The sequence below is a fragment of the Nicotiana tabacum genome, chromosome 12 (assembly GCF_000715075.1).
Source record: "Nicotiana tabacum cultivar K326 chromosome 12, ASM71507v2, whole genome shotgun sequence".
Lineage (NCBI taxonomy): Eukaryota > Viridiplantae > Streptophyta > Magnoliopsida > Solanales > Solanaceae > Nicotiana > Nicotiana tabacum.
Window position 1 is genome coordinate 131,262,484 of NC_134091.1, and position 25,094 is coordinate 131,287,577.

General features: G+C 37.3%; 1 protein-coding gene across 4 annotated transcripts; it reads left to right on the plus strand.

Moving 5' to 3' along the window:
* The first annotated feature begins 812 nt into the window (after positions 1 to 812).
* Positions 813 to 25,094, plus strand: LOC107799674 (serine/threonine-protein kinase EDR1). 4 transcript variants are annotated; one of them, XM_016622816.2, is made up of 19 exons: positions 813 to 984; positions 10,878 to 10,901; positions 11,027 to 11,415; positions 13,664 to 13,820; positions 13,940 to 14,010; positions 15,154 to 15,345; positions 15,507 to 15,763; positions 16,079 to 16,198; positions 16,324 to 16,413; positions 17,614 to 17,709; positions 20,020 to 20,106; positions 20,927 to 21,044; positions 21,832 to 22,048; positions 23,575 to 23,698; positions 23,786 to 23,805; positions 23,917 to 24,073; positions 24,153 to 24,441; positions 24,547 to 24,619; positions 24,831 to 25,094. In XM_016622816.2, the coding sequence occupies exons 3-19, from the start codon at positions 11,170 to 11,172 to the stop codon at positions 24,911 to 24,913; spliced, it is 2,397 nt and encodes a 798-aa protein (XP_016478302.1). In that variant the 5' UTR covers positions 813 to 984; positions 10,878 to 10,901; positions 11,027 to 11,169; the 3' UTR covers positions 24,914 to 25,094. The 4 variants fall into 4 exon arrangements, with proteins under 4 accessions (XP_016478302.1, XP_016478304.1, XP_075083224.1 ...); XM_016622818.2 differs by lacking the exon at positions 13,940 to 14,010 and having other exon boundaries at positions 13,664 to 13,867; XM_016622817.2 differs by lacking the exon at positions 10,878 to 10,901 and having other exon boundaries at positions 822 to 984.

The following is a 25,094-nucleotide window of genomic DNA, read 5'->3' on the forward strand; positions in this document are numbered from 1 at the left end:
TAATTTAAAATTACAACTTGAAGCTACTCCCAATTTGAATGGGTATTTGATATATATATATTATAGCTAATTATAAGATATCTATAATAATCAATTAATTCAAAATTTAAAATTCAAAAGGTTTTTTTAGTTAGAAAATAAGTTTATATTGTCTTAAAACTCCAACTTGAAACTAATTCCCAATTTGAAATGGCAATTTTTTTTAATTTCATTTTTTATTTTAAAATAATTTTAAAACTCCAACTTTATTGGAGCTTTGTCCTAAAAATCTACACTTTTCGTCTTATGGTTATACCACTTGATATCATATAATTATTTACTTCTTTTTTATATATATAAAATAAAATAGATATTTATATAGACTACTATATTAGGAAGAAACTACTCCCCAATTTGAATTGAAAGTTTTGTATTTCTTTACTTTATATATATATATTAGGAAGAAACTACTCCCCAATTTGAATTGAAAGTTTTTTTATTTTTTATTTTAAAATAATTTTAAAAATTCAACTTGAAACTAATCCCCAATGTGAATGGGTAGGTTTTTTATTATATATTTTCGTTTGTTTATTATAGCTAATTTTATTTTTTCTTATTTTTGTTTTTTTATTTTAAATTAATTTTAAAACTTCAACTTTGAAACTAATTTGTTTTGTCTTAATGTCACTTGCGTTTTTGTTTGGGTCGTGACACTTGTTTTAATATTATATATCTATCTATCTATCTCTCTCTCTCTCTCTCTCTCTCTCATATATATATATATATATATATATATATATATATATATATATATATATATATATATATTTAGTGTCTCTCGCACGTTTGCCTCGTTTGCATCTCTCTCTTGCCGTCTATTCACTCCGTTAAGAGTTCTAAATCCTTGCTAGCATCACTCTGAATCTTCAGAAAGTTACGTAAGATTCAAATGCCATTGTCGCCTGGTACTAAGCTTCAGATTCGCTTCGTAAGATCTGCTGGCCGGTAAGCTCTGCGATCATACTTGTGTAATTTCGTTTACATCCTCCAATTTCATCTTAAATTAACAAAAGCATGAATTTCTGCGCATTTTAACGCGTTTTTTTATTTCAGTTATTTATCCCTTGCTTTTTAAAATCAAATAGTAACGCAAATTGTAGTGTATAGTCAATTTCTGAATTTCGACCAAATTGTTTTTCTGAATTACAACTGTATTTGTGCTGAAATTTACCACATTTGAAACTAGAACTTAGTTGATCTCAAGTTTGACGATGGAGAGTACTTTTGATTTAGGTAACTATGCTCTTGCTGGGTTCTGAATTTTTTTAGAAGCAACATAGAAGTAACCTAATGATGATAAATTATTTGAGCTCTCCCCGTGTCAAGAAGCCCCACCAAGTGAACTCTCAAGGTCTTTCCTGGGTTACTCAAAGGAGTGTCTTACCCATATGAATTAGGAAACTCTACGGGCGGCGCCTAGTCATGTGCTGGCGTTGGGCGCCTAACGTTTGCCAGAGGATTGTGATATGGAACGACTATGCTCTGCGGGATTTTCTTTGGGAAGGATAAAGACCTCCACTGATTGAGCACTTGAGGCACCACTCTTAAGAGCCTTGTGCGTTGATTTGTGAGCATGGCTTGGGTCTAGCCTTGCGAGCAAGGGTCCGTTGGCCTAGACATGTAATTGTGGGGTGGCGCTGCACTACGCGGGATGGAAGTATGTTGTAAGGGCAGTATTTGGCAATGCCTTAGCCTTATGACAATTGTTGGCATTATATGAAAGATAGCATGACAAAGGCCAATTGGATTAAGCGTTGCCGTACTCTATCAAAGCACAGGTTGCATCAGCAAGCACAAGACAAGTGTTAACCTTGAGGAATGGACTGTGCGCGTGAGTGTAATGGACTGTGCATGCGAGAGGGGCGCTCAGTACTACGTGAGGGATTGACATGTCTGTTGCCATTCTCGGGTGTGCGCCTAGACAAGATTCATCATATGAAATGCGCAAAGGGAGTATGACAACAAGTCATGGTTGAAACCCTTGATATCAAATTGGCGGGACAACTGAAGCTAGGCCTTTGAGGCAAGCTTCGCCATAGTTACAGGTTCGTGAAACCCGGGATAAGAGAAGACTGGCTTGTATTCAGGTGAGACTACATGTGCCCCACTAATTTGTGCACCGCTTATACTAAGGAGGAGTCGGCCCATGGCGCTAAACACGCGTTAGCTTGAGGGCATAGTTGATTGTGCGAGCCGTGTTAATTGTGATGTGGTCATTTGTTTGGTTTGACGATTTTGATGCAGTTTATCTGAGTAGGTAGGAAAGGTATATTCTCATTTGCCGAGTCGCACACCATCGCGTATTTTCTTGTTTATGCAGATGATATTTATCATCACTAGAGGTCATTGTCATCTTGGGAATCTTTACTATTTTTTAGAAGTCGAAGTGATTCATAGTGCAAATGGAATTAGTTTGTCACAATCAAATTATATCAATGACATACCACGTGCAGAAATTTGAGAGAATGCAGTCCAGTCAAAATTCCAATGAAATGACACCGAAGTACTTAATCACGATGATGGTGCAAAATACTACATGATATAGGAAAGTCTTCGATTAGCTCCAATACTTGTCATTCGCCCGTCCAGACATAAGCTTCTCAGTGTATAAATTGTCTCAATTTATACACTCGCTATCTGAACTTCACCAGGAAGGCATGAAGGACGAGTATTAAGGTTGAAGGTTGACATATAGTTGCGAGTCTCTCCTAGGCTTGTCAGTAATACTAGTTCTGTTGTTGTATTTTCTTATTCCTGGTCCGTTATTAGTACATGTTGTGTTATTCGTTTCCATTACCCTGTTACCTTGTTGCAATTGTTTGTTACTTTAGTTTCACTGTTCCTTGAGCCGAGGGTCTACCGGAAACATTCTCTCGATCTTCATAAAGTAGGGGTAAGGTCTGCGTACACACTACCCTCCCCATACTTCACTTGTGGGATTACACTGGGTTTGTTGTTGTTGTTGTAGTAGTAGCATTTGAACTTCATCGGAAAGTACTCAGAGAAGTGCTTAGGTATCTATAAGGTACAATTCAGTGTGGTTTCTACATATGCGAAATAATTCAATCTGTATATGTACTTTGATGCGTAGTGGGCTAGAGATGTGAGTGCCCGAGCCTCGACTTCTGGTTACATTTTGTTTTTTGGTCAAAATCCCGTGAGTTGGTCATCCCAAAACAAAACACAATAGATCGCTCATCTACTGAAGACATTGCTGTAAATTTTCACTTTGTTTAGAAGCAAGTGCAAGAAAAATTAGTCCAGGTTGTTCACATTCATATTGCAAATTAACTCGCCGATGCTCTCACTAAAGCTCTTCAAAAGTCAGCTTTCGACAACCATGTATTCAAGCTAGGCATTGTTACACACTGCCTACCTTGAGGGTTCATATCAGCGCACATGTTTACTGTTAAAAAATTTGTTAGTGTTAGGTCCATTCTTTAGCATTCTATTAAGATAGTCTATTTGAATAAAGGTTGTTAGGTTGTTAATAGAGGCAGACCCAGGATTTTAAGACGATGTGGGCACAATATTCTGCTCAACCAGTGCCCTCTAAAGGCTTTTAGTGTTCAGGGTACCAAGTGATTCAAATTAACCATTTTTAAGGTATACACATATACATATACAAGATTTAAGTTTACGGGGTCCGGTGACCCCTAAATAATACACATAGGTCCGCCTTTGGTTGTTAGAGTTAGACCTTATCTCTAGCATTTGAATTAGGATAAGTCTTGTTAAATAAGTGCTCTTCATCAAACGAGCACATTTTAGGAAGTTCATTTTTCATTGTATTTAAAGGTTGCTCATGGCTTAATGATCATATAACATTTTAGCCTTTACACTTCTATCGTATAACATTCCGATATTTCCTCTCCATTTCAACCATATGATTTTGATTCTATATGTAACATTTTGGCACTATGTTTGTACCATTCAATTCTTCTGAAAAGCCTAGATATCTAAATTGTTTGCATTTATACATCACAATTCCATCTAATTTCACATGAACTTCATTCTTTTTAAGTTGACTAAACTTGGAGTGCATATATTCAGTCTTACTTCTACCTATCCTAATCATTACCCTCTAAAGTGCTTCTCTATATTTCAAGCTTTTGGTTAACACCCTTGATGATTCCATCAATTAGCATAGTATCGTTAGCAAATAGCATACACCATGAGATCTCATCGTATATTGTGTTGATTAGCTCATTCATAACTAGGATAAACAATTATGAGCTCAATGCCGAACCCTGGTGTAACCGATGGTTATGGGAAACTCCTTCCTATCTCCTACTATTGTTCTCACAGTAGTGACTCCTTCTCACATTTTTTGTGGCATTTATATATTTAAGATGAATTCTTTTCTTCCCCAACACTCACCAAAGGACCTTTCATGGTATTTTATCATATGATTTCTCCAAGTCGATGGACCATGTAAAACTTTCTTCCTCTTATGATAAATTTTCATCAATCTTCTTTACAAGAATATAGCCTCTATTGTAGATTTACCACGTGTAAATCCAAGCTGATTCTCTGCCACTCTTGTAATGTTCCTAAATCTACACTTTATCACTCTTTCCCAGAGTTTAATAGTATGACTGATGAATTCAATCATGATAGTTTTGTACAATTTTGACTTTCTCATTTGTTCTTATAAATTAGAATCATGGTATTCTTGCTCCACTTGTGGGGCATCTTCCCACTTCTTAGTATGGCACTAAATAGCTTGGTAAGACGCCCTACTCCAATCTCTCCAAGAGACTTCTAAACCTATAAGGGATTACATATTTGATATTTTCCATAAATTATGCGCTTCACTTTAATGAAGTTGCACCTTAACGTATCGCTTTTTGCTTCAAGCCCCATGGACCTTGTTGCTTTTTTGCGCTTTTCGCTTTTTAAACAGTGGAGTGTAAAGTTTCTATCATGTCCAGATGTATGGAGATCTAAAATGTTGTTCTTGTGGTTCAAATTGAATAACTGATTAGAATTGCCTCTCCATCTCTCATTCATTATTTTTTCTTCTATCAACACTTGTTGAGAATCGTCTTTAATACACGCCACCTAGTTTATGTCCTTACTACTCTCAGTAAATTGCCAAACTTGTACTTGTAGAAAAAGTTTGCAGACCTGAATATAGAGAAATAATTCGAATTTGATCATTTATCTTAAATATCTTAAGAAACATTCAGTTTTCAAGGCTTTCATAGTACTAGTCAAGAAAACAACAACAACAACAACAATAACAACATACCTAGTATTATCCCACACTGTGGGGTCTGGGGAGGGTAGTGTGTACGCAGACCTTACCCCTACCTTGTGATGAGGACAAATAGGTTGTTTCCAATAGACTCTTGACTCAGGAAAGTATAAGCACCACATTAATGAAAATATAGACAAGAAGAGACAGTACCAAAAAGCCATATAAAAGCAGAATAAAAACAACAAGATAGTAAGGTGATCAACAATGAAAGAAAACAATGGTTAGTCATAAAAACCTACTACCAACAGAAAGCGAGATTGCGTGCCAATATTACTGTTATGAATACTCGAGACTACCTACTCTACTACCCTAATCCTCGACTTCCATACCTTCCTATCAAGGGTCATGTCCTCGGTCAGCTGAAGTTGTGCCATGTCTTGCCTAATCACTTCTCCCCATCACTTCTTTGGCCTACCTCTACCTCTCCGTAGGCCCTCCAATGTCAACCTTTCACACCTCCTCACCGGGGTGTCTGTGCTCCTCCTCCTCACATGACCAAATCACCTAAGCCGCGCTTCCTGCATCTTGTCCTCAATAGGGGCTACACCCACCTTATCGCGAATAACCTCATTTCTGATCCTATCTAACCCGGTGTGTCCGCACATCCATCTCAACATCCTCATCTCTGCTACCTTCATCTTCTGGACATGAGCGATCTTGACTGGCCAACACTCAGTCCCATACAACATCGTCAGTCTGACCACCACTCTGTAGAACTTACCCTTAAGTTTCGGTGGCACCTTCTTGTCACACAAAACACCGAAACCGAGTCTCCATTTCATCCATCCCGCCCCAATACGATGTGTGACGTTTTCATCAATCTCCCCATCCCCCTGAATAATGGACCCAAGGTACTTAAAACTTCCTCTCCTAGGGATGACCTGCGAGTCCAACCTCCCCTCCCCCTCCCCTCCTTGAGTCTCGCTACTGAACTTACACTTCAAGTATTCTGTCTTTGCCTCCATACCTCTAATTGCGCGTTCACATCTTCTCGCGTCTCGTCAATCAATACAATATCATCTGCAAATAACATGCACCACGGCACCTCCCCTTGGATGTGACGCGTCAGTACGTCCATCAACAGAGCAAACAACAAAGGGCTAAGTGCCGACCCCTGATGTAACCCCATTATAATCGGAAAATGGTCCGAGTCCACACCCACCGTCCTCACTCGAGTCTTTACTCCATCATACATGTCCTTAATCAACTTGACGTAGGTAACAGGTACACCTCTAGCCAGTGTTTTGAAAAGCGAGCGCTTCGTCGCTTTAAGCGAGAAGCGAGGCGAAGCGAGAAGCTGTCGCTTTTTCCTTACCGAGGCGACACGACCAGCAGAAGCGATCGCTTCAGCCAAGAAAGCGAGAAGCGATCCAGAAGCGAAAAGCGCAGAAGCGAGCGCTTCTGCCCAAAGGGGTCATTTTGAAAAAAAAAAAGTTTGGGTCTTTGTTTTTGTTATACAAAACAGACCCAAAGTGAAAAGACCTTTCTTTGTCTTGCCAAAAATTGAACGTTAGCAGCAGCAGCAGCCAACTAGGGTTCCAGCCTCCAGGTAATTTTTCTTCTTTTATTCTTCTTTCTTCTTCTTCTTCTTCTTCTTCTTCTTCTTCTCTCTTCTCTTTTTTAGTTTTTCTCGTCCAGTGTCTGCGCGGCAGGCGTTGGTTCCCCCCCAATCCTCTTTATTCTTCTTATTTATTAATTTTAATATGTATTTTAGTTTGTAAAATTAATTATTATATATATGTTATATTTTCAGTTTATTTGATTTGTTTAATGTGTATTTCAGTTTATAAAATTAATTATTATATATATGTTATATTTTCAGTTTATTTGATTAATTTTATATGTATTTCAGTTTATAAAATTAATTATTATTATACATGTGTGTTATATTTTCAGTTTATTTGATTAATTTTATATGCATTTTCAGTTTATAAAATTAATTAATATATATATGATATGTTTTATTTTCAGTTTATTTGAATTTTTTAATGTGTATTTTTGTTTATATAATTAATTATTATATATATGTTATATTTTCAGTTTATTTGATTAATTTTATATGTATTTTCAGTTTATTTGATTATGTATTTTCTTATATTAATAGGGATTTAAAAATGTCCCTAAGTTTTTAAATTGAATTTTTTGATTATTTATATTGTGTCTTTGCAAGGTTTACATTATGTTTTTTAAAAATTGCGCTTCAATTCAATGAAGCGTGCGCTTTGCTTTTGAAGCGAGGCAAGCCCATGTCGCTTTTTTGCGCTTCTCGCTCTCAAAAACACTGCCTCTAGCCTCCAAACATCGCCACAAAACCTCTCTCGTAACTTTATCGTATGCCTTTTCTAAGTCGATGAACACCATATGCAAGTCCTTCTTTCTCTCCCTATACTGCTCCATCAATATCCCAACAAGGTGGATGGCTTCTGTAGTCGAACACCCCGGTATAAACCCAAACCGGTTCTCGGAAATAGACACACTCCTCCTCACCCTTGGCTCTACCACTCTCTCCCAGACTTTCATAGTATGGCTATGCAGCTTGATACCCCGATAGTTATTGCAATTTTGGATATCACCCTTGTTCTTGTATACCGGAACCATCGTGCTCCACCTCCACTCTTCGGGCATCTTTTTCGTTCTAAAAATGACATTAAATAACCTAGTGAGCCACTCCAAGCCTGCCTTGCCCGCATTCTTCCAAAACTCCACTTGGATTTCATCCGGCCCGGTCGCTTTGCCCCTGCTCATCTTACGCATAGCTCCCTCAACTTCATCAACTCTAATCCGCCTATAATACCCAAAGTCACACCCAGTACAATGCTCCTGTCCCCCTCCTCGTTCAAGGGACTATGGAAGTAGGTCTGCCATCTCCGACGGATAAGCCCCTCATCCAACAAAACTCTACCTTCTTCGTCCTTGATGCACTTCACTTGGTCCAAGTCACGCGCCTTCCTTTCTCGCGCCTTGGCTAACCCGAACAACCTCTTATCCCCACTTCGGCCCTTGAGTTCCTCGTACAAACGACTAAAAGCTGCAGTCTTGGCCGCCGTAACTGCTAGCTTTGACTCTTTCTTAGCCAACTTATAATGTTCCCTATTCTACCTCTTCTCCTCTTCGTCTACACTTTCCACTAGCTTCAGATATGCTGCTTTCTTGGTTTCTACTTTTCATTGCACCTCTCCATTCCACCACCAGTCTCCCCTGTGACCACCAGAGTAACCCTTTGAGACCCCTAATACCTCTCTCGCTGCTTCCCTAATGCACTGCGCAGTAGTGGTCCACATAGCGCTTGCGTCCCCACTACTCCTCCAAGCCCCTATAGTCACCAGCTTGACCCCCAACTCCTGCACTTTAGCTTCCGTCAAAGCTCCCCACTTGATCCTATGTTAGCTATACATCGCCCTCTTCCTCCTCTTCCTCGTGATCTCAAGGTCCATGACCAGGAGCCTATGAAGGGTCGAGAGGCTCTCACTCGGGATGAACTTGTAATCCGTGCAAAGACTTTTATCAAACTTCCTGCAGAGTAAATAATCAATCTGAGCCTCGGCCACCGAACTCCGGAAGGTGACCAAGTGCTCTCTCGTCTTCGAGAAACTCGAGTTTGTTATCACTAAATCAAATGCTCTAGCAAAGTCCAGCAAAGACGTTCCTCCTCCGTTTCTATCTCCAAAACCAAAACCACCATGCACATCATCATACCCCAGGCGTCGCTCCAATGTGGCCGTTGAAATCTCCTCCTATGAAAAGCTTCTCGGTATGCGTGATACCACGCACCATCTCATCCAAATCCTCCCAGAAACGCCTCTTGACTTCCTCATCCAAGCCTGATTATGTTCAAAGTAAAACCTCCAACAACTAGCTTAATAGTCATCAACCTGTCATTCACCCTCCTAACCTCCACCACTAGTTCACGGAGGTCTTTATCAACCAAGATACCTACCCCGTTCCTGCCCCCCACCCTCCCAGAATACCAAAGTTTGAAACTGCCCTCAACCCGCGCCTTATCTCCTACCCACCTAGTCTCCTGTACACAAGCTATATTAATCTTCCTTTTCTCGAGAATCTTCACTAACTCTACAGATTTTCCAGTAAAAGTTCCTATGTTCCAAGACCCCACTTTCAGCCTAGTAGCTCCCTTAGCCCTCTTACCCCCCCTTCCCCACGCTGCGCTGACACCCCCGAGGACAAGACCTTACCCTACCATCGTTCACCAAAGACACTATAATCTATGAGTCACTATGCAAGCACTATCCCGAAAACAAGTGACAAAAATAAAATGAATTACCGAAATATAATCTGCCACCACAGGTTGCAAAACAGGTGAAGAAATAAAATAAAGGAACTAACGAGAACTATATTCTTCAACTAAAGGTCAGAGAAACATGTGAAGAAATAAAACAAAGAAACTAAAGGAACTATAATCTACAAATAAAGGATAGAAAAATAGGTGAAAAAATACAATACAAGAGCTAAAGGGGGCTATAATCTACAACTAAAGGTCACAAAGAAAATGTGCAATAAAGATTCAAAATAAAAAGATTCAAAATAAAGATGTACACAGGTAGATAACAATATAAACAAGTAGGCAAAGCTATCTCTAATGCAATTAATATGCAATTAATTTGACAATGCTAGGGCAAATACTAACTAAAGATCCAAGAACAAAATAGGCAGACAAGGAGATACAATTACGCTAAAATATCAAACTATTAAAATATCAAGACAAGAGAGGAACAATAGAACCTGGATTGCAGCCCTTGAAGTTAGCGGAAATCTGGCCGGCGGTGGAAAACCCCCCTATAGCTGAGAACTTCTCTCCTTCACCAAATAGAAGAAACTGTTTCTACAATTCAAGACTTGGGCTTGTTTAACTTTGATTGGATGTACACCGACCTTCAGGAAACCCTTATCGATGCAATCGGGGGAAAAGATATCAAAGAAGTGCGCAAAACTGGGTTATTGGGGAATTATCGGAGAAAGTGAAAGTTCAATGAAGACGATGGAACTCTATAGATCTGCGATTTAATAAATCAAACGAAAAAAAGGTTTGGCCAAAGCGCTGTAAGTGAATTGTGGGGGCTTGTGGGACAAGGGGAAGCAATAATGGCGGTTTTGAGGAGAACTCTAATTGAAATCTTCCCAATTGGTGTTTTGACTGAGGAATCAAGAATGAAAAGTTGATCCCGAAATCAGCAACCGTACGTAATCGGATTGATTCAACAAAGCAAATGAAACTGAAACCAGATCTGAGAGAAAATTTTCGGCAAGGACAACTTCACCGGAGCGGCGAATCAATCGGCGATCACTACAGAGATTGTACAAAGTGTATTTTCCTCCACCATTCCACCAAATTTTTTTGTCATATAGTCCTACTGGTCAAGAAAAATTGTATTTACTAATGTAAGATTATGAGTTTTTGGTTTTTCTTTCTATTCTTTCAAGGACTACTCTTCATAAGTAATAGAGCGTCTTTTCTAGTAATCTGATACTTGAGATAGTGATTAATTCTCTACTTTGATTATGGTCCATTTATTTCTTATTTATTTTTATTTTCCTATTTTCTATTCTTATTTTCTAGGGGAAGCATGTGCACAAGGCTTCAGTGAGTTCTTCTGCAGCTTTTCGGACAACAGCCCTGCTTCTTTTGAGTTCATGCATTAAGGAACTATAGACAGTCTTTTGTTGAAGAATCACTTCAATTTGAGTTAACCAATTCTCACTTTGCAGGTTCATGGCATCAGCCTTGTGCTGATCATAGGAGAAGAAGCTTTTAAATCATGATATTTTGTCTCAAAGAAGCAGCATTTATAAGCTCCTCTATGAGGTAGTAGTAGTTAAGAGATGGTATTGCAATTCAACTATCTGTTGACATGGAAGAGATACCAGATGAAGTTGAGCTTCCAGAGCATAGATACCCCAATACTGCATGGTGGCCTTCAGATTATGTTGAAAAGTTGGGATCCGTTTCACTTGATGGAAAAGAAGAAATTATGAGGAATCGGGAACCAACTGAGAGAGAATATGATAGGCTATCCTCTCAGACTGCTTCCCAGATTCTCTGGAAAACTGGAACACTTTCTGAACCTATTCCAAATGGTTTCTACTCTGTTGTTCCTGTGAGCACTGAAACTTATAACTTCTTTGTATTGTTGCTTGTATCACGGCATTCGTTCTGCTTGATTAAAAATTCTTTTTGCCCTCTAGGATCTAAAGGAATTGAATATTAACCGCATACAACTGATACACTTCTAATAATAGATGCACTTCTGATATGATTTTGTCAAATGAGCAAGTTACATGCCATGAATGATAGAATGAGAGAAATAAACATGATTGTTCAGCTGTGCTTCCACTTCGATATTATTTAATCCCTCGAAAAAAGATATATTTTTAGCTTAACCGTTTTCCTATTTTAGTTTTTAAATTCATTTTGAAATATAGGAAACCTTCAAGTTATCTACCTCAATTTTTTCCGAGTAGCTGAAAGAGGTTCTTCAAGTATACGATCTTGGTTATCAAGTATCTTTGAGGACATCACACTGATAAAGGAAGCTTGAAGGCACATGTAGAGTTTGCAGTCTGAAAAGTAATTAGAGCAATATCATGCCATAAGACTCTTTTAATATATTTTTGGTGATGCTTAAGAACTTTAAATCTTTTAAATTATGGTCAAATCCCACTAGCAAGAAAAACGTGAGATTCAGATTGTAGGATTTTCATTTTAATTGGAAAAGAAGTTAAGTCTTCACTGGTTGTGAGGAGTGCTAAGTAGCTGCCATGTCACTTTGATCCTTGCTTCCATATCTGCTTACTGGCTTACTTTATTCTTAATTGGCGCAAAATGAAATCAAAGGGAAATAAAACTTTCAGGTCATAGGGATCATATGGTCAAAGACAAAGTTTTACAGGAATTCTTTGATTTATTGCAATGTGATTAAAGTGAACTGCCAATACAAGAGCATTGGCACCTCTTCGGTGGCTAGCAAAACTGAATTCTAACTGTTTGTTCCTCTGCTATTCCTTCGGCAACATCTGATCATCGTGGAATGGGGACTGTTAGTTGCTGTGCTCTGTTTCTCAAATCATAGAAGGTTTGAGGTGAACAATAACATTAAACCTTCTCATGTACTCTACCTTGCCCCAAAAAAAAAAAACTCTCATGTAGTCCGAGAAATGAATATATGGTCCCTTACTTGTAGTAAATGGACACAGAAGTTTATATGGGTGGTGCTTGGTCCATATGTTACAAATTTTTGCTTGGTTCATATATTACAAAAATTACTTACTTTTGGAGGTGAATTAGAATGGGTAGGGAGTTCGAGGAAGGATCTTACGTCAGTTTTTAGGTAAAAGGTAAGATGAAATGATCAGTTTCTTTTCTGGAAAATATTAAATTACATCGGAGGAGGATAACTATCCTCAAATACATAGAAATGTATGATAATAAACTGAATAGATCCTGCCAATGTCATTGGTTTTCTTGTAATAGACCTTAAGGATTATACCCATTACATGAAGCAAGACTAGTTTATCTATCCCACAGACTCAAGTCGTGTTTCCTCTCTTCTTATCATGTTCAGGTGATATACTTCCTCTCTCTTCCATGGAATGCAATGGAGGAAGTCCAGTCGTTCCTAGGATCCCCTCATTCGTTTCATTCTTTTCTACAACCAAGATAGCATAATGTGGTCATTATTTTCTTTTGCTTCCACGAAAAAAATTAGACCATGTCCGTTTCTCTGGGACAGGAATATAGAAGAAGGGAGGACAGGGATATAGAAGAAGGGAGGACATAGAATTTCTCCTCTGTTAAGGAAAAGCTAACAACAAATTAAGATTTAAGAAGTGATATCATGAATATGACTCTTTCTTTTGTGATAAATATAACGGTAAAAACTTTGCTGGCTTCTTTTATTTTAGTTCTTATTCAGGATGCATGTAGTTTCACTTTCTCTACTTTATTTTATTTTGAATGTTGCACTTAGCATTGTTGCTCTCTTTTTTCCTGAGACAATATTATAACTCTACTCTTTTTTTTTTTGGATGGGTCAACTTCGCCATTATAATTATTAATCTAGATCTTATATTTCCATATGATTACAGTTTTCTCGAGATCCATCACCTGCCTCAATAGTATTTTGTTTGTTTAATCTGATCCTTTATATTGCTTAAGGAATACACCTGAAATTGACCTTTACATTTCTGTAAGGACACATTTCTATTGGAGTTATATATTCAGTGCCCTAGAACTTTAATGTTTGTACTTTTTATATCTTCTAATGTGGGTGCTGTTACAGAATTACAATAGGAATTGCATGGCTAAAATTTTAATGTGTGAATTTTTTCTCTTCTCCTGTTTTGCAGGAGAAAAGGCTAAAGGAACTTTTTGAAGACATTCCTACATTGGATGAGCTTCATGCTTTGGAGCCTGAGGGTTTAGGAGCAGATGTTATAGTTGTGGACACCAAGAAAGACAAGAAGCTCTCAATGCTAAAGCAACTCATTGTTGCACTGGTGAAAGGTTTGAACTCAACTCCTGCAGCTATGATAAAAAAGATAGCTGGATTGGTGGGTATTCATATATCCTTTTCTCTCAACTTACATATTAACTTGTTCCATGAGTTCATGATTTTTTTGAAGAACCGTGGTGTCCGGGCCAACTTGTGCGCACCTCGACTAATTCCTGCTACTCCCACCAGCTCAAGTTCCATGTAACTCTATCCACCAAGACTTAGGACATATTTCATTACCTAATGTCCCTTGAGTTCATACTTGTTTATCTTAGTTATGGATAAGATAATGTATGGTATAAAGAACGACGTTTAGCCCATATATAGGTAGAACAAAGATAAAGTGAGAATAGATGGAGTTATGGTGCCTAAAATGAAGTCAATATGAATATCAAGCTTAGTCATTTTCAGAAAAATGACATAGTAGAAGAAAATATAGTTCATAAAATTAAAGTAGGATGATTGAAATGGAGGAGTTCTATGGAGCTACTATGTAATAGAAAGATACTTAACAAAGGGAAAATAAATTTCTATAGAACAGCTGTGAGTCCAACCATATTACATGCGGGGGAATTTTGGGTTTTTGGGGTCTAATATATCTGCAAGATGATTTTGTAGAAATACGGATGGATGTGCGCTCTTACAAAATTGGTTGCGATTAGAAATGATCACATCAAATAGAATTGCTTGAAGCACACTTAGAGGATAGAATGACGTCAATAGTAGAAGATGGTTTGACCATGCTTCTTGTAGACTTCCGGATGTACCAATTGTAGGTGCGACAAGATGATACTTGAGGGTGCTGAAAAGGGCGGATATACGAAAAAGCACACGATGTTGTCTCAAAAGATCTTAATCAATGGGGATTTAGCTAAGAATAGAATATATTGGAAGCAAATAATCCGTATATGCTATACAGAAATTCCTACTAGTTGGGATTAAGGATAAGTTGCTGTTACACTTACATTAGTTCCAACATTTTTAGGATTGGAGACTTGTATGTCCTATATAAAGGGATAAAGAAACACACAATTTAATTTATTGAAGGCTAAGTATGCTTAGCCAAATATCACGAGTATCTAAACCAGAATTTATTAATAACTCAAGGATCAAAAGTTTTTTTATCCCTTTAGTAAAATAAGAATTCAAAATGTATTTTTTAGTTTCTAATGGGAGAGCATAAGAATTCAAACTGAAAATACTTTAGCGTTAAAATGGTGGGAGCATGTGAAATCTGTAGGTTTATGCTTTGAACTTTTACTCTTAGAAGAGGGAAAAGAGTTGACGTTAAGGTCTATCGACATTTATGATTTCTTTTTGTTGCTTGTATGACTTCCTACACAGGTGTCTGATGTTTACAAACGACCAAACTCGGAACTATGTCATACTAAAGCCTCACATGATGAAGCCTCTCACATTTCTGACAACCGAGGTGTCCAGATGTTGGGTCAAATAAAGCATGGCTCATGCCGTCCTCGAGCAATATTATTCAAATTACTTGCGGATACTGTAGGTCTTGAAAGCCGGCTAGTTGTGGTGAGCTTGAAAATTATTTTTGCTTGCACATTTCTGTTTATCTCTAAAATTAGGACTAAACAGTGTCTTGCTACTTGTTACTATGAATCGTTGCTAACATTTCTTTAATTTCCATATCTGCTTATATTTTACTTATTATAATTTTATGTTTCACAAATCAGGGTTTACCTGCTGAAGGAGCGTCCGAGTGTGAAGAATCTTATAAGCACATGTCTATACTAGTTGTGCTAAATTCTGTGGAGCTACTTGTTGACCTTATGCGTTTTCCTGGTCAACTTATTCCACGAACAACCAAGGCTATTTTCCTAACCCACATAGCTGCTGGGGAGAGTGATTCTGCAGAAAATGATTCCTGCGATTCACCTCTGGAACCGAACAGCCCCCTCTATGGGGTTTCAGAGAGAAACGATACTGATAGGTTAGAAGGAAATTATTCTTCATTTTGAATATATTCAATTTCGATTTGGTTTTTATACTCTTCTTCTGTTGTGTTATGAGAATTTTCTATTTAGTTTTCATACTCTTCTTCTGTTCAAACTACCCTCCCCGGACCCCACTTGTGGGAATACACTGAGTATGTTGTTGTTGTACTCTTTTTCTGTTGCGTGATGAGAATCTTCGTAGACATACTGTAACTTCCCTTAGAAATTTCGTTTTCTTTGGTGGAGAAACAGATTGTTGCTCACTTATATATTGTAGCCTGTTATTTTAAACTGATCTTCCATTTCTACAGTTCTGAAAAAGATGACATCCTCCAGTATCAGAGGAGATTTGAAGCATCTTCAGGTGCTGCTGGATATTCGTTGAGGAATATGATGTTGCGTTCTAACACTTCAATTGACAGAAAACTGAGGTATTATTTAGCTCATACCGAGACCCTCTTTGAATGCAAAACATTCTGAACGGCCATTTGTTGGATTACTTTTGGAAACTAAGGTATTATTTTGCTTCTTTCGTATTAAATCATTTCTGTACCAGTTTGTCGCATAGCGAACCTAATACTGCTTCAACGGTTTGGAGAAGAGGTCGCCGGAAAGTTATAACAGAACCGAGGACTGCAAGTTCAAGGTTTTCTTTTTCATGACCCAGACTCTACTCTTTTTTTCCTTAACATGATTTTTCAATATTTTGGACTTCTGACAATATATTTATTCACAGTCCTGTAATGTTTGGGTCTATTCGTGCTTGCACATCTCTCAGTATGTTATATGAATTTGTGTGTGAATGTTAGAAATGATTATGAAACACACAGTTAAATCTATTCAGTTTCTAGTAGGTTTTCTGACGGCGTCACTTCTCACCTTCAATGTTACCAAACTTTGTTGCCGTGAACATATTCTTGATTGGATAATCAGAACGATGCTGCTGAGCAGGTCATGTAGGGCATAAATGAAGACAAATTTATCATGTTGGGTAACTTTAAAGTAAAGATTAACATGCTTCTGAAACAGAGTGTTTGAGGTCTTTGTGTTCTGAGATTAAGGTACTTGTACTTATAAAAAAGATTAAGGTTCTTTGTGCATTGCACATTGCATAACGTCACGGGAGTGTCAAATTTGATTGGTTGGCTTTTTATCTGATTTAATTCCATTGTTAATTAGACACTACTATACGATTATCTTTACTCTATACCCATAGATCCTTGTCAGAAGATGAGGATGATCCTGCTATGTTGTGATCCTTGGTGCTGTTGCTAAGTTTTGATTCCGAGTGTAAAAGTAGAATCTTATTGGTGACACATATCTGGTTCTCTGGGAATTATTCTGAAATTGGATGAGCAAGCATGAAAGAATGCGATTGCTCCTATACGTGAAAGTGTTAAGCTAAAAATACTTGCCCCCTGAATTAGTGTAATAGAAGACTCTGAGAAAGGAATTTCCAGGCTTTTTTTTTGACAAATGATGGTTACAAGTTACAATACCTTAAGTCGCTACTCGGCTTTGACAGCTCATGGTAGAGCATACATTTGGGGTACCTCCTGTATGAATAGTTTCTACTGTAACTTCACATGTGAGATTGTAGATATAACTTATTGATCCTTAGGGAAAATAAGGATATGCATATATTTTTAAGAGCTTGGCATGGTTTTTGTTTCAATCCCTGAATCTGTCTAGTGTATCTAATGAATAAACTGGGACTTAGATGTTTATGTATTTAATAAACATCAAAGTGACTATTATCTCCATTTACTTGAACTGCACTGTGCAATATCTTAATGTGTAGTTGTGTTCTTTTTTCTCATTTTTCAATTGTATTATATTCTTTCAGTCCCGAGCATCCTTCATTTAGAGCACATGGACGGTCCATGCTTAGTGGTGATAACAAAACATTCAGGGATTATTCAGATGATGTTGCTACTTCAAGGTATCTGATTCAGTCCCGTTTTCTGTTTCCTCTGAAGTATAACTGCAAAATTTACATATCAGAATCAATTATATTGTAACTTTTGGCCCTCCCATTATTTGGTCTATATCAGGTATTTTTCTCATTCATGTTTAGTGTCTCCCAGTTTACACCCTTTGGTTCATACACTTAGGTTAGAAGTAATAAAAGAGGTCAATGATGCTTAAATATAAGTTCCGAATCTTATACTTTAAGATCACTTTATGTCGCATCAGAGCATCATTGACTTCTCACGAGCCATCTCATGTGAGATTGTATAATTGATGAAATTCTACTCTGAAGTTAATCATGGCCGAAATTCTAGTATGGATTTCGGACTTCTTTATCAATCATCAAGGTACAACATTGTGATATAGTTAGAACATTTGAAGTATTGTGAATGAGTATTTAATTTCTGAAACGCTGATAATGAGTAAAGAGTGCCTTGATTTAGAAGAAAAAGTATAAACTACAGGGCAGTTCTTTCTATCTTTTTGTGGGTAGGTGACCTTGTGTTGTCAACGGACACATTTCGTCAACATCTGAATGAGGTGTCAGCAAATGATTTTTTCTTGACGATTGAGAAATCCGCCTGGGGCCAACCCTTTGGACCAACCATAACATTCAGAACTCGGGTATAATGAGCCAGTCCCTCTGCCCTTCTCCACAAAAATACCAGGCTTAATTCGCATGACGTGGGGCTCGAACTTGTGACCCACAAGTCCCTCAACCTTTGCCACTTGAACTAAGCCACGATGTCAGCAAATGATTTTGGGAGCTCACTTTATAAAAAAAAATGTTGGGTCTAGCACAAGCTTTACATGGATGTGGTGTCTTTGATATTATGTTAATAGCTTATAGAGAAACTCTAACGATACCCGATCGTTTTGCCGTCAAAATAAACAGAGCCCACGCAAACCAATGTTAATCAAAGCAATCTTCCTCTTGGCTTTGTTCCCGTGCTCCATTTTGTCGTTCTCCATTGGACTCAGTTCACACTTTGATCCAAATCTTGGTCTTATTGGCGATGCTAAGATCACTAAAGATGTCTCCTTTTTGCAACTCACTGACCCATCAAAGTCTTCTCAGGGTTCCAGATTTGTCTTCCAGAGAATAACCTTCAAGTTTCTCGACTCCAGTTCATTTTCCATTGACTTCTCATTCTCTATCTCACCCCACAATTGTGATGGTCTTTTGTAATTGTTCCTACCAATTTCTCATCCAAGTTTTCCAGGAGAAACTTTGGGCTTCTTAATGAAATCTGGTTTTTTGGGATTGAGTTTGATACTTTATTGAGTGAAAAATGTGGGGATAAAAATGCCAATCATGTAGGTGTGTCCGTGGGTATTATTTATGCAAAGTCGACCAAGAAGGCACCTTTGTTTTGTAGTTAGCTCACCTAAACTGCACATGCCGAAGACTCCGTTTATTTTGACAGAAAAAGTAGCAAATATCTTTACCTTATAGAGATTAGGACCAAGTAATCACCTTTTAGGATACAATAAGGATCATTTCCATCAGGTTTATACATTACCAAGTGCAACCAAAGCTCATACATTAGGGACCGTTTTGATCATTTTCTCGATAGTTTGTAGATAAATTTAAGCCACTTAAATTCATATTGGGCTCAAAATGAGTTTAAGCTTTTAATTTTTTCCCATCCATGTATCCCTTCAGCAATCAATTTGAGATTGTTTGTTTCAGTGCACCTTAGTGCAATTCACCGAGATGCTTAGGTGTCGGTTAACCCAAAAACTATTTTCAACATGCTGTTAAAATTAAGAGCTACATACTTTTAATAGCAAAGGAGAACAATACATGGGCAAACAACATGAGTCAGTTGCTAATTTCAGTATGATACTGCAGTTGGTTTTCTAGCTATGGGAACACTTCCTAGGTCATTAGAAGCTTAAACATGTTCCACCACTTCGATTTCTCTTACCTCTTTTTATAGACCATCTCAGAGAAATTAAAACCTCTTTAAAATGGAAAAACTATGTGCAGTTTGTTCATTTTTTCTGTTCTCAACAGAACTACATTACCCTTTCATATTTTTATATGGAGAGGTAATACCAAAAATACTAGTGTGCATCTAAGTCAAAATATGTGCAGGTTCTAAACTTTTATACTCGTAAGATTCACCCTATTTCTTGTTAATAACTGAATCAACATATCAGGATTGTGATTGTCAAATATTATTATTATTATTATTATTTATATGTTACCTTTTCAAAAAGAATTTTTTTCTTCTTTCCAGAATGCTGAGTTCCCTATTGTTTCTGTGTTTCACAGGTCAGAAGGTGCATCAACATCAGAAACACGAAGATTACGAAGAAGGAGCATTAGTATAACTCCAGAAATTGGTGATGATATCGTAAGGTCAATGTTTCTACTATAATGGTCTTATCAACAGTGCTTACAACAGCTCTATTATACATTGGCTCACTTTTTCCTGTATAAATTTTGTGCAAATCTGAACGTACTGATTCCTACTGTGTCATTATACCTATCTTCCTGGCACATTCCAAGAAGTTTCTCAGCTGTGTTTTATTTGAAAAAGTTTATAATGTTTTTCGTGTTCACAAACAGAGGTAATTGATATAGAAGCAAGAAAATGTGTTTTTGTTTTTTCAAAAAAGCAAAGCAAAGCTCATTGATTTCACTTTGACTCTTCTTTCTTAAATTCTTTCTGAAATTTAAAGAAATTTCTATTTTATTTCCTCCCTTTGTTTTTTCTGTAAGCTTTTTTCCATAATTCACCTTTCTTATTCTATTACTTATTCCATATTTTGCTTGAATTTTTCAAAATTTTCTCTAACTTTATTTTGTTTTGCTGTAAGCTTTTATTATCTTTTATATTATTTTCTTGCTTTTTTAAATTGTTTCTGTCATAATAACTCATTTGCCTAATACATGTTGCTTTATTGAAATGTTATTATGTTTAGATAATGGTCATGAAAGTAATAATGTGGGTGGTTTGGTGAAAATCAAACAAAATTATGAATCGCAATAAACATTTCCAAAGAACTATCCGAACATCACCTAGGACCACTTACGGGCAGAAATAGAATACCGTACCTAGAAATTATGCCTGTTAGTTCTTTGCCACTATATGGATGTTGACCTGAAGATTGTTTAAACACTTGTTAGGTACCACGTTCTTGTACTTAATTTCATTTTTGGCTCATATTGATACCAGGGCTGTTAGAGCAATGAATGAAGCACTTAAGCAGAACCGACTCTTGAAAGAACAAGAGGAAAATACTTCATTTCATGCTTCAAACAACAGAGATTGTGCGTCAGATCTGAAAAAGGATGTATGTTGCTTTTTCTCTCTGTTTTGAGGACCACTAGTAGTTTTGATGTCTTTTGCTCTGGTAACAATTAGGTTTTATTTTCGATCCAATGACCGGCAGAATTATGTTTTTCCAGTTGTACCTCTTTTGCTCTGATGTTTGGATTTGAGATTGAAATTTCCTTTTAACTCTGATTCATCTAATTGTGGAAAATAAATGAAAAAGTTTATCCTTTCGCTTCTGAGGACCACTAGTAGTTTTGATGTCTTTTGCTCCGGTAACAGTTAGGTTTTATTTTCGATCCAATGACCAGCAGAATTATGTTTTTCCAGTTGTACCTCTTTTGCTCTGATGTTTGGATTTGAGATTGAAATTTCCTTTTAACTCTTATTCATCTTATTGTGGAAAATAAATGAAAAAGTTTTATCCTTTCGCTTCTGATTTTGGTTTAATTCTAGAGGTTGTTGCTTTTCCATCCAAAACCAGTTTAGAACCCGAAACTCATCATTTCAATCTGTGAAAGTTAAGATCTTGTCTGAATCTATTTTTACCTTCTCTAGATTGCTGGACATGTATCAGGGGTATATGCTAAATTCCTTGGTGATATTACGGGAAGTCTGATTGACAACTAATACTTCTATCTTCACCTCACAGATTTCAGCCCCACAGTAGTTTGATGCTTTTTGGTCTCCACTTGTTTCAGTCAATGACTAACTAGCGTACCTTTTTGGTCCCTGATTTTCACCATTATCAGCGTGATGAAATGTTGGATCTGCATTCTAACTTTTTGGCTTTTTCAAGGGAGCAGATCAGTTCACAGAAGGCAATGTCATTACCCTCATCTCCCCACGAGCTGAGGAGGCAGGCTCCAGAAAGTAGTGGTCCGGACAGGACGAATAATGAATTGTTTTCAACCTGGAACAGGATTCTAGAATCACATATGTATCAGAATAAGCCTCTTCTACCTTTTGAAGAATGGAATATAGACTTCTCAGAGTTGACTGTTGGCACTCGAGTTGGCATAGGTAAGCATTGTTCTAGCACATTTTTGTAGTAGTGCTTATATATTTCAGCTTCTTTCTTTGTTTATTTGTTAAGTTCTTCGATAACATATTTCTTTAGTGCCACTAATATGCCTGCATTGACTGCGTATTTGCTCCTTGGTCTCATGCTTTGTAGACTAGAATGCTATTGCTGGTGGATCATGCTCTGCCCACTTTAATGTATGAGCAACCTAGCTCATCCTTTGTCATCATCTCATGAAATCTTTGATCCTTTTGTGCGTTAATTAGCATTAAATGAAAATCGGATATATCTGCTTCACTTCAGACAATGGAGGATTCTACAGAGGGATGGATACTTGGGGACCGTATTCAAGTAAACCTAAGCAAATGAGGGTTCATATGTGTTGTGTGAGGGAGCGAGGGAAGCAGATCACCTGTAGCTATCTAAACTTACTATTTAACTAAGTATACATTGATTTTAGAACATCTACGAAGGGCTGAAGACATGAAAGTGGATCATATTGAAGATTAGTGACACAGGGAGGGTTTCTAATGGCCTATTGATGTGTTCTGTTGGGTTTTGCTACATTGCTCATAGATTCTCCAATATGCTTCTGCACCTCTCAATGTGAAAGATGAGCTTAGTACTGAACCTGAAATGTCTCATTTCAATTTTCTTTCTCTTGAATCTGAGGTACAAAACGACAACATTTGTGGCCTCTATGGCAGAAAAAACACGTGTGGACATTGGGGTGAAATAGGTTCTTCTGTTAGTTCTGACATACTAAAGGTGACACCATAAATGGAGATGAGTCTATTTGTTTTCTTGATCGTCTGTCTCTTTTCTTGTGACTATCAGCTCTAAGATCCTGTGTTCCATTATAAAATTTCTTAAAAGAATTTAGTTGATTTGACTTCAAAACGGATTTATAACAAACACTGTATCTCGTGATTTGTATCTAAATCTTCCATCCTTAATATTATTTTTTGTTGTTCCATACTTGAGCCTCTGCAATGGGTTTATTGCTACTGATCAGATGATCCCTAGGGCATGGACAGCAAAAACATTGTTGGGAACGGAGATACTAAACTAAAAGCTATTAACTTGAATGTGGACCTTGCAAATTGAATGTACACCAGAGCTTGCGTCCTATCCAGTCTTCTTGTCTTAGAGAATGAGGTCCTCACAGTGTCTAACACCCTTGCCAAATAAGAAACAAATTGTGTCGTGTCACTGAAGTGTAAGAGATGCACTAGATAACGGATGCCAGAAGGATTTGTATTGGAAAGGTTTTGTACATTACCTATTGAGAAAAGTAAAATCATTTTCTTGTCTCTTCTATGATCAAGGACCAGATATGCATTTTCTTATGTTTTGTTAATTCATTTCATCAGAAGATAAAATATTTGTTGTACAGTGATCTGTAGAATCAATGCTGAGTTTTACAATATGGCGCGGACTTCTGATTTTTATAATGAACGATCTGGTTCCACCACCCTAAGTTGTATTAGAGATTGAGGTCTAAACCTTCTGGTTATATTTCTAGGGTTCTTTGGAGAAGTTTTCCGTGGCAAGTGGAATGGAACTGAGGTTGCTATTAAAGTTTTTCTGGAGCAAGATCTTACTGCTGAAAATATGGAGGACTTCTGCAATGAGATCTCTATCCTTAGGTGTTGTATCTTCTTTATGGATTCTGTTACTTTCAGCTTTATACTATACTAACATTAAGTGTTCTTTTCTTGTCATTTTTTCCCCAGCCGACTTCGGCATCCAAATGGTACATCTCTTTTCTTGTTTCTTTTAAGTGTTCGTTTTTACTGCCAATTTGCTTAAAAGTCTGATATTTGTAGTTAGATGAGTGTGATCTAACTAATGTCATTCCTCACAGTTATATTATTCCTGGGTGCCTGTGCAAACCCTCCACGTTTATCAATGGTTACTGAGTACATGGAGATGGGATCTCTGTATTATTTGACCCATTTAAGTGGTCAAAAGAAGAGGCTTAGCTGGCAGAAGAGGCTCAATATGCTTCGTGATATATGCAGGTTGGTTTATTAGAACCTCTGGAAAAAAATACCGCAGTTATGTAATAGAAACTGACTCGTTTTTCTGTTGGAGCTAAAGAGGGTTGATGTGCTTACATCGGATGAAGATTGTCCATCGTGATTTAAAAAGTGCAAACTGCCTCGTGAATAAGCGTTGGACTGTCAAAATTTGTGATTTTGGGCTCTCAAGAATAATGACAGATGCATCTATGAAAGACTTGGCGTCTGCTGGCACTCCTGAATGGATGGCTCCAGAACTCATTCGTAATGAGCCTTTCACGGAAAAATGTGACATTTTTAGCTTTGGGGTGATAATGTGGGAGCTTTGCACCCTAAACAGACCGTGGGAGGGTATACCACCAGATCGGGTATGTTAATGTAACCTTGTAGCTTGATACAGGTTAATTAGCTCTAGAAAACACATTGGTATTTCCACATGGCTGCATCCAGTAAAGCGCTGTGTTTGTTTTTAGGTAGTTTATGCTGTTGCCAATGAAGGAGCAAGGCTAGAGATACCTGAGGGACCCCTTGGTAGACTAATCGCAGGTAATTACAGCCGAATTTTAAGCTATATTAATATACACTGACAATATAAAGATTCTTTACACTATCAAATTAGTTTAATTACTACTTTATAAGTGACTCGATTGTGTAATTTTTTTTTTTTACACCTTCTGTGCATAGAACGTATTTAGTCTCAATTACAGCTAGATGTTTGACGAGGCATTTACATTTTTCTTTTATGCTTATTTTGCAGACTGCTGGGCAGAGCCAAACGAAAGACCTAGTTGTGAGGAAATTCTAACACGACTGCTAGACTGCGAATACTCACTATGTTAGTGTGTGAATTCACTTTTCCTTTGTATAGAGGAACACATGGTAGAGGTGTTAATGATCTCTGGCTCAAGTTTTCACCTTTGTGTGATTTTCCAGTTTCAGAAGAATGTACGTTTTACCTACATTGAAAATACAAAAATCTTCCTTCCTTTTTTGTTTAATCACAAATGAGTATGTTTATCCA

Bases quoted from the DNA above. Each gene is read 5' to 3' on its own strand.
- LOC107799674 (XM_016622816.2), top strand. From the start codon at position 11,170: ATGGAAGAGATACCAGATGAAGTTGAGCTTCCAGAGCATAGATACCCC. The intron at 15,764-16,078 runs GTTAGAAGGAAA...CCATTTCTACAG, and splicing joins GAGAGAAACGATACTGATAG to TTCTGAAAAAGATGACATCC. The intron at 16,199-16,323 runs GTATTATTTAGC...TTTCTGTACCAG, and splicing joins TCAATTGACAGAAAACTGAG to TTTGTCGCATAGCGAACCTA.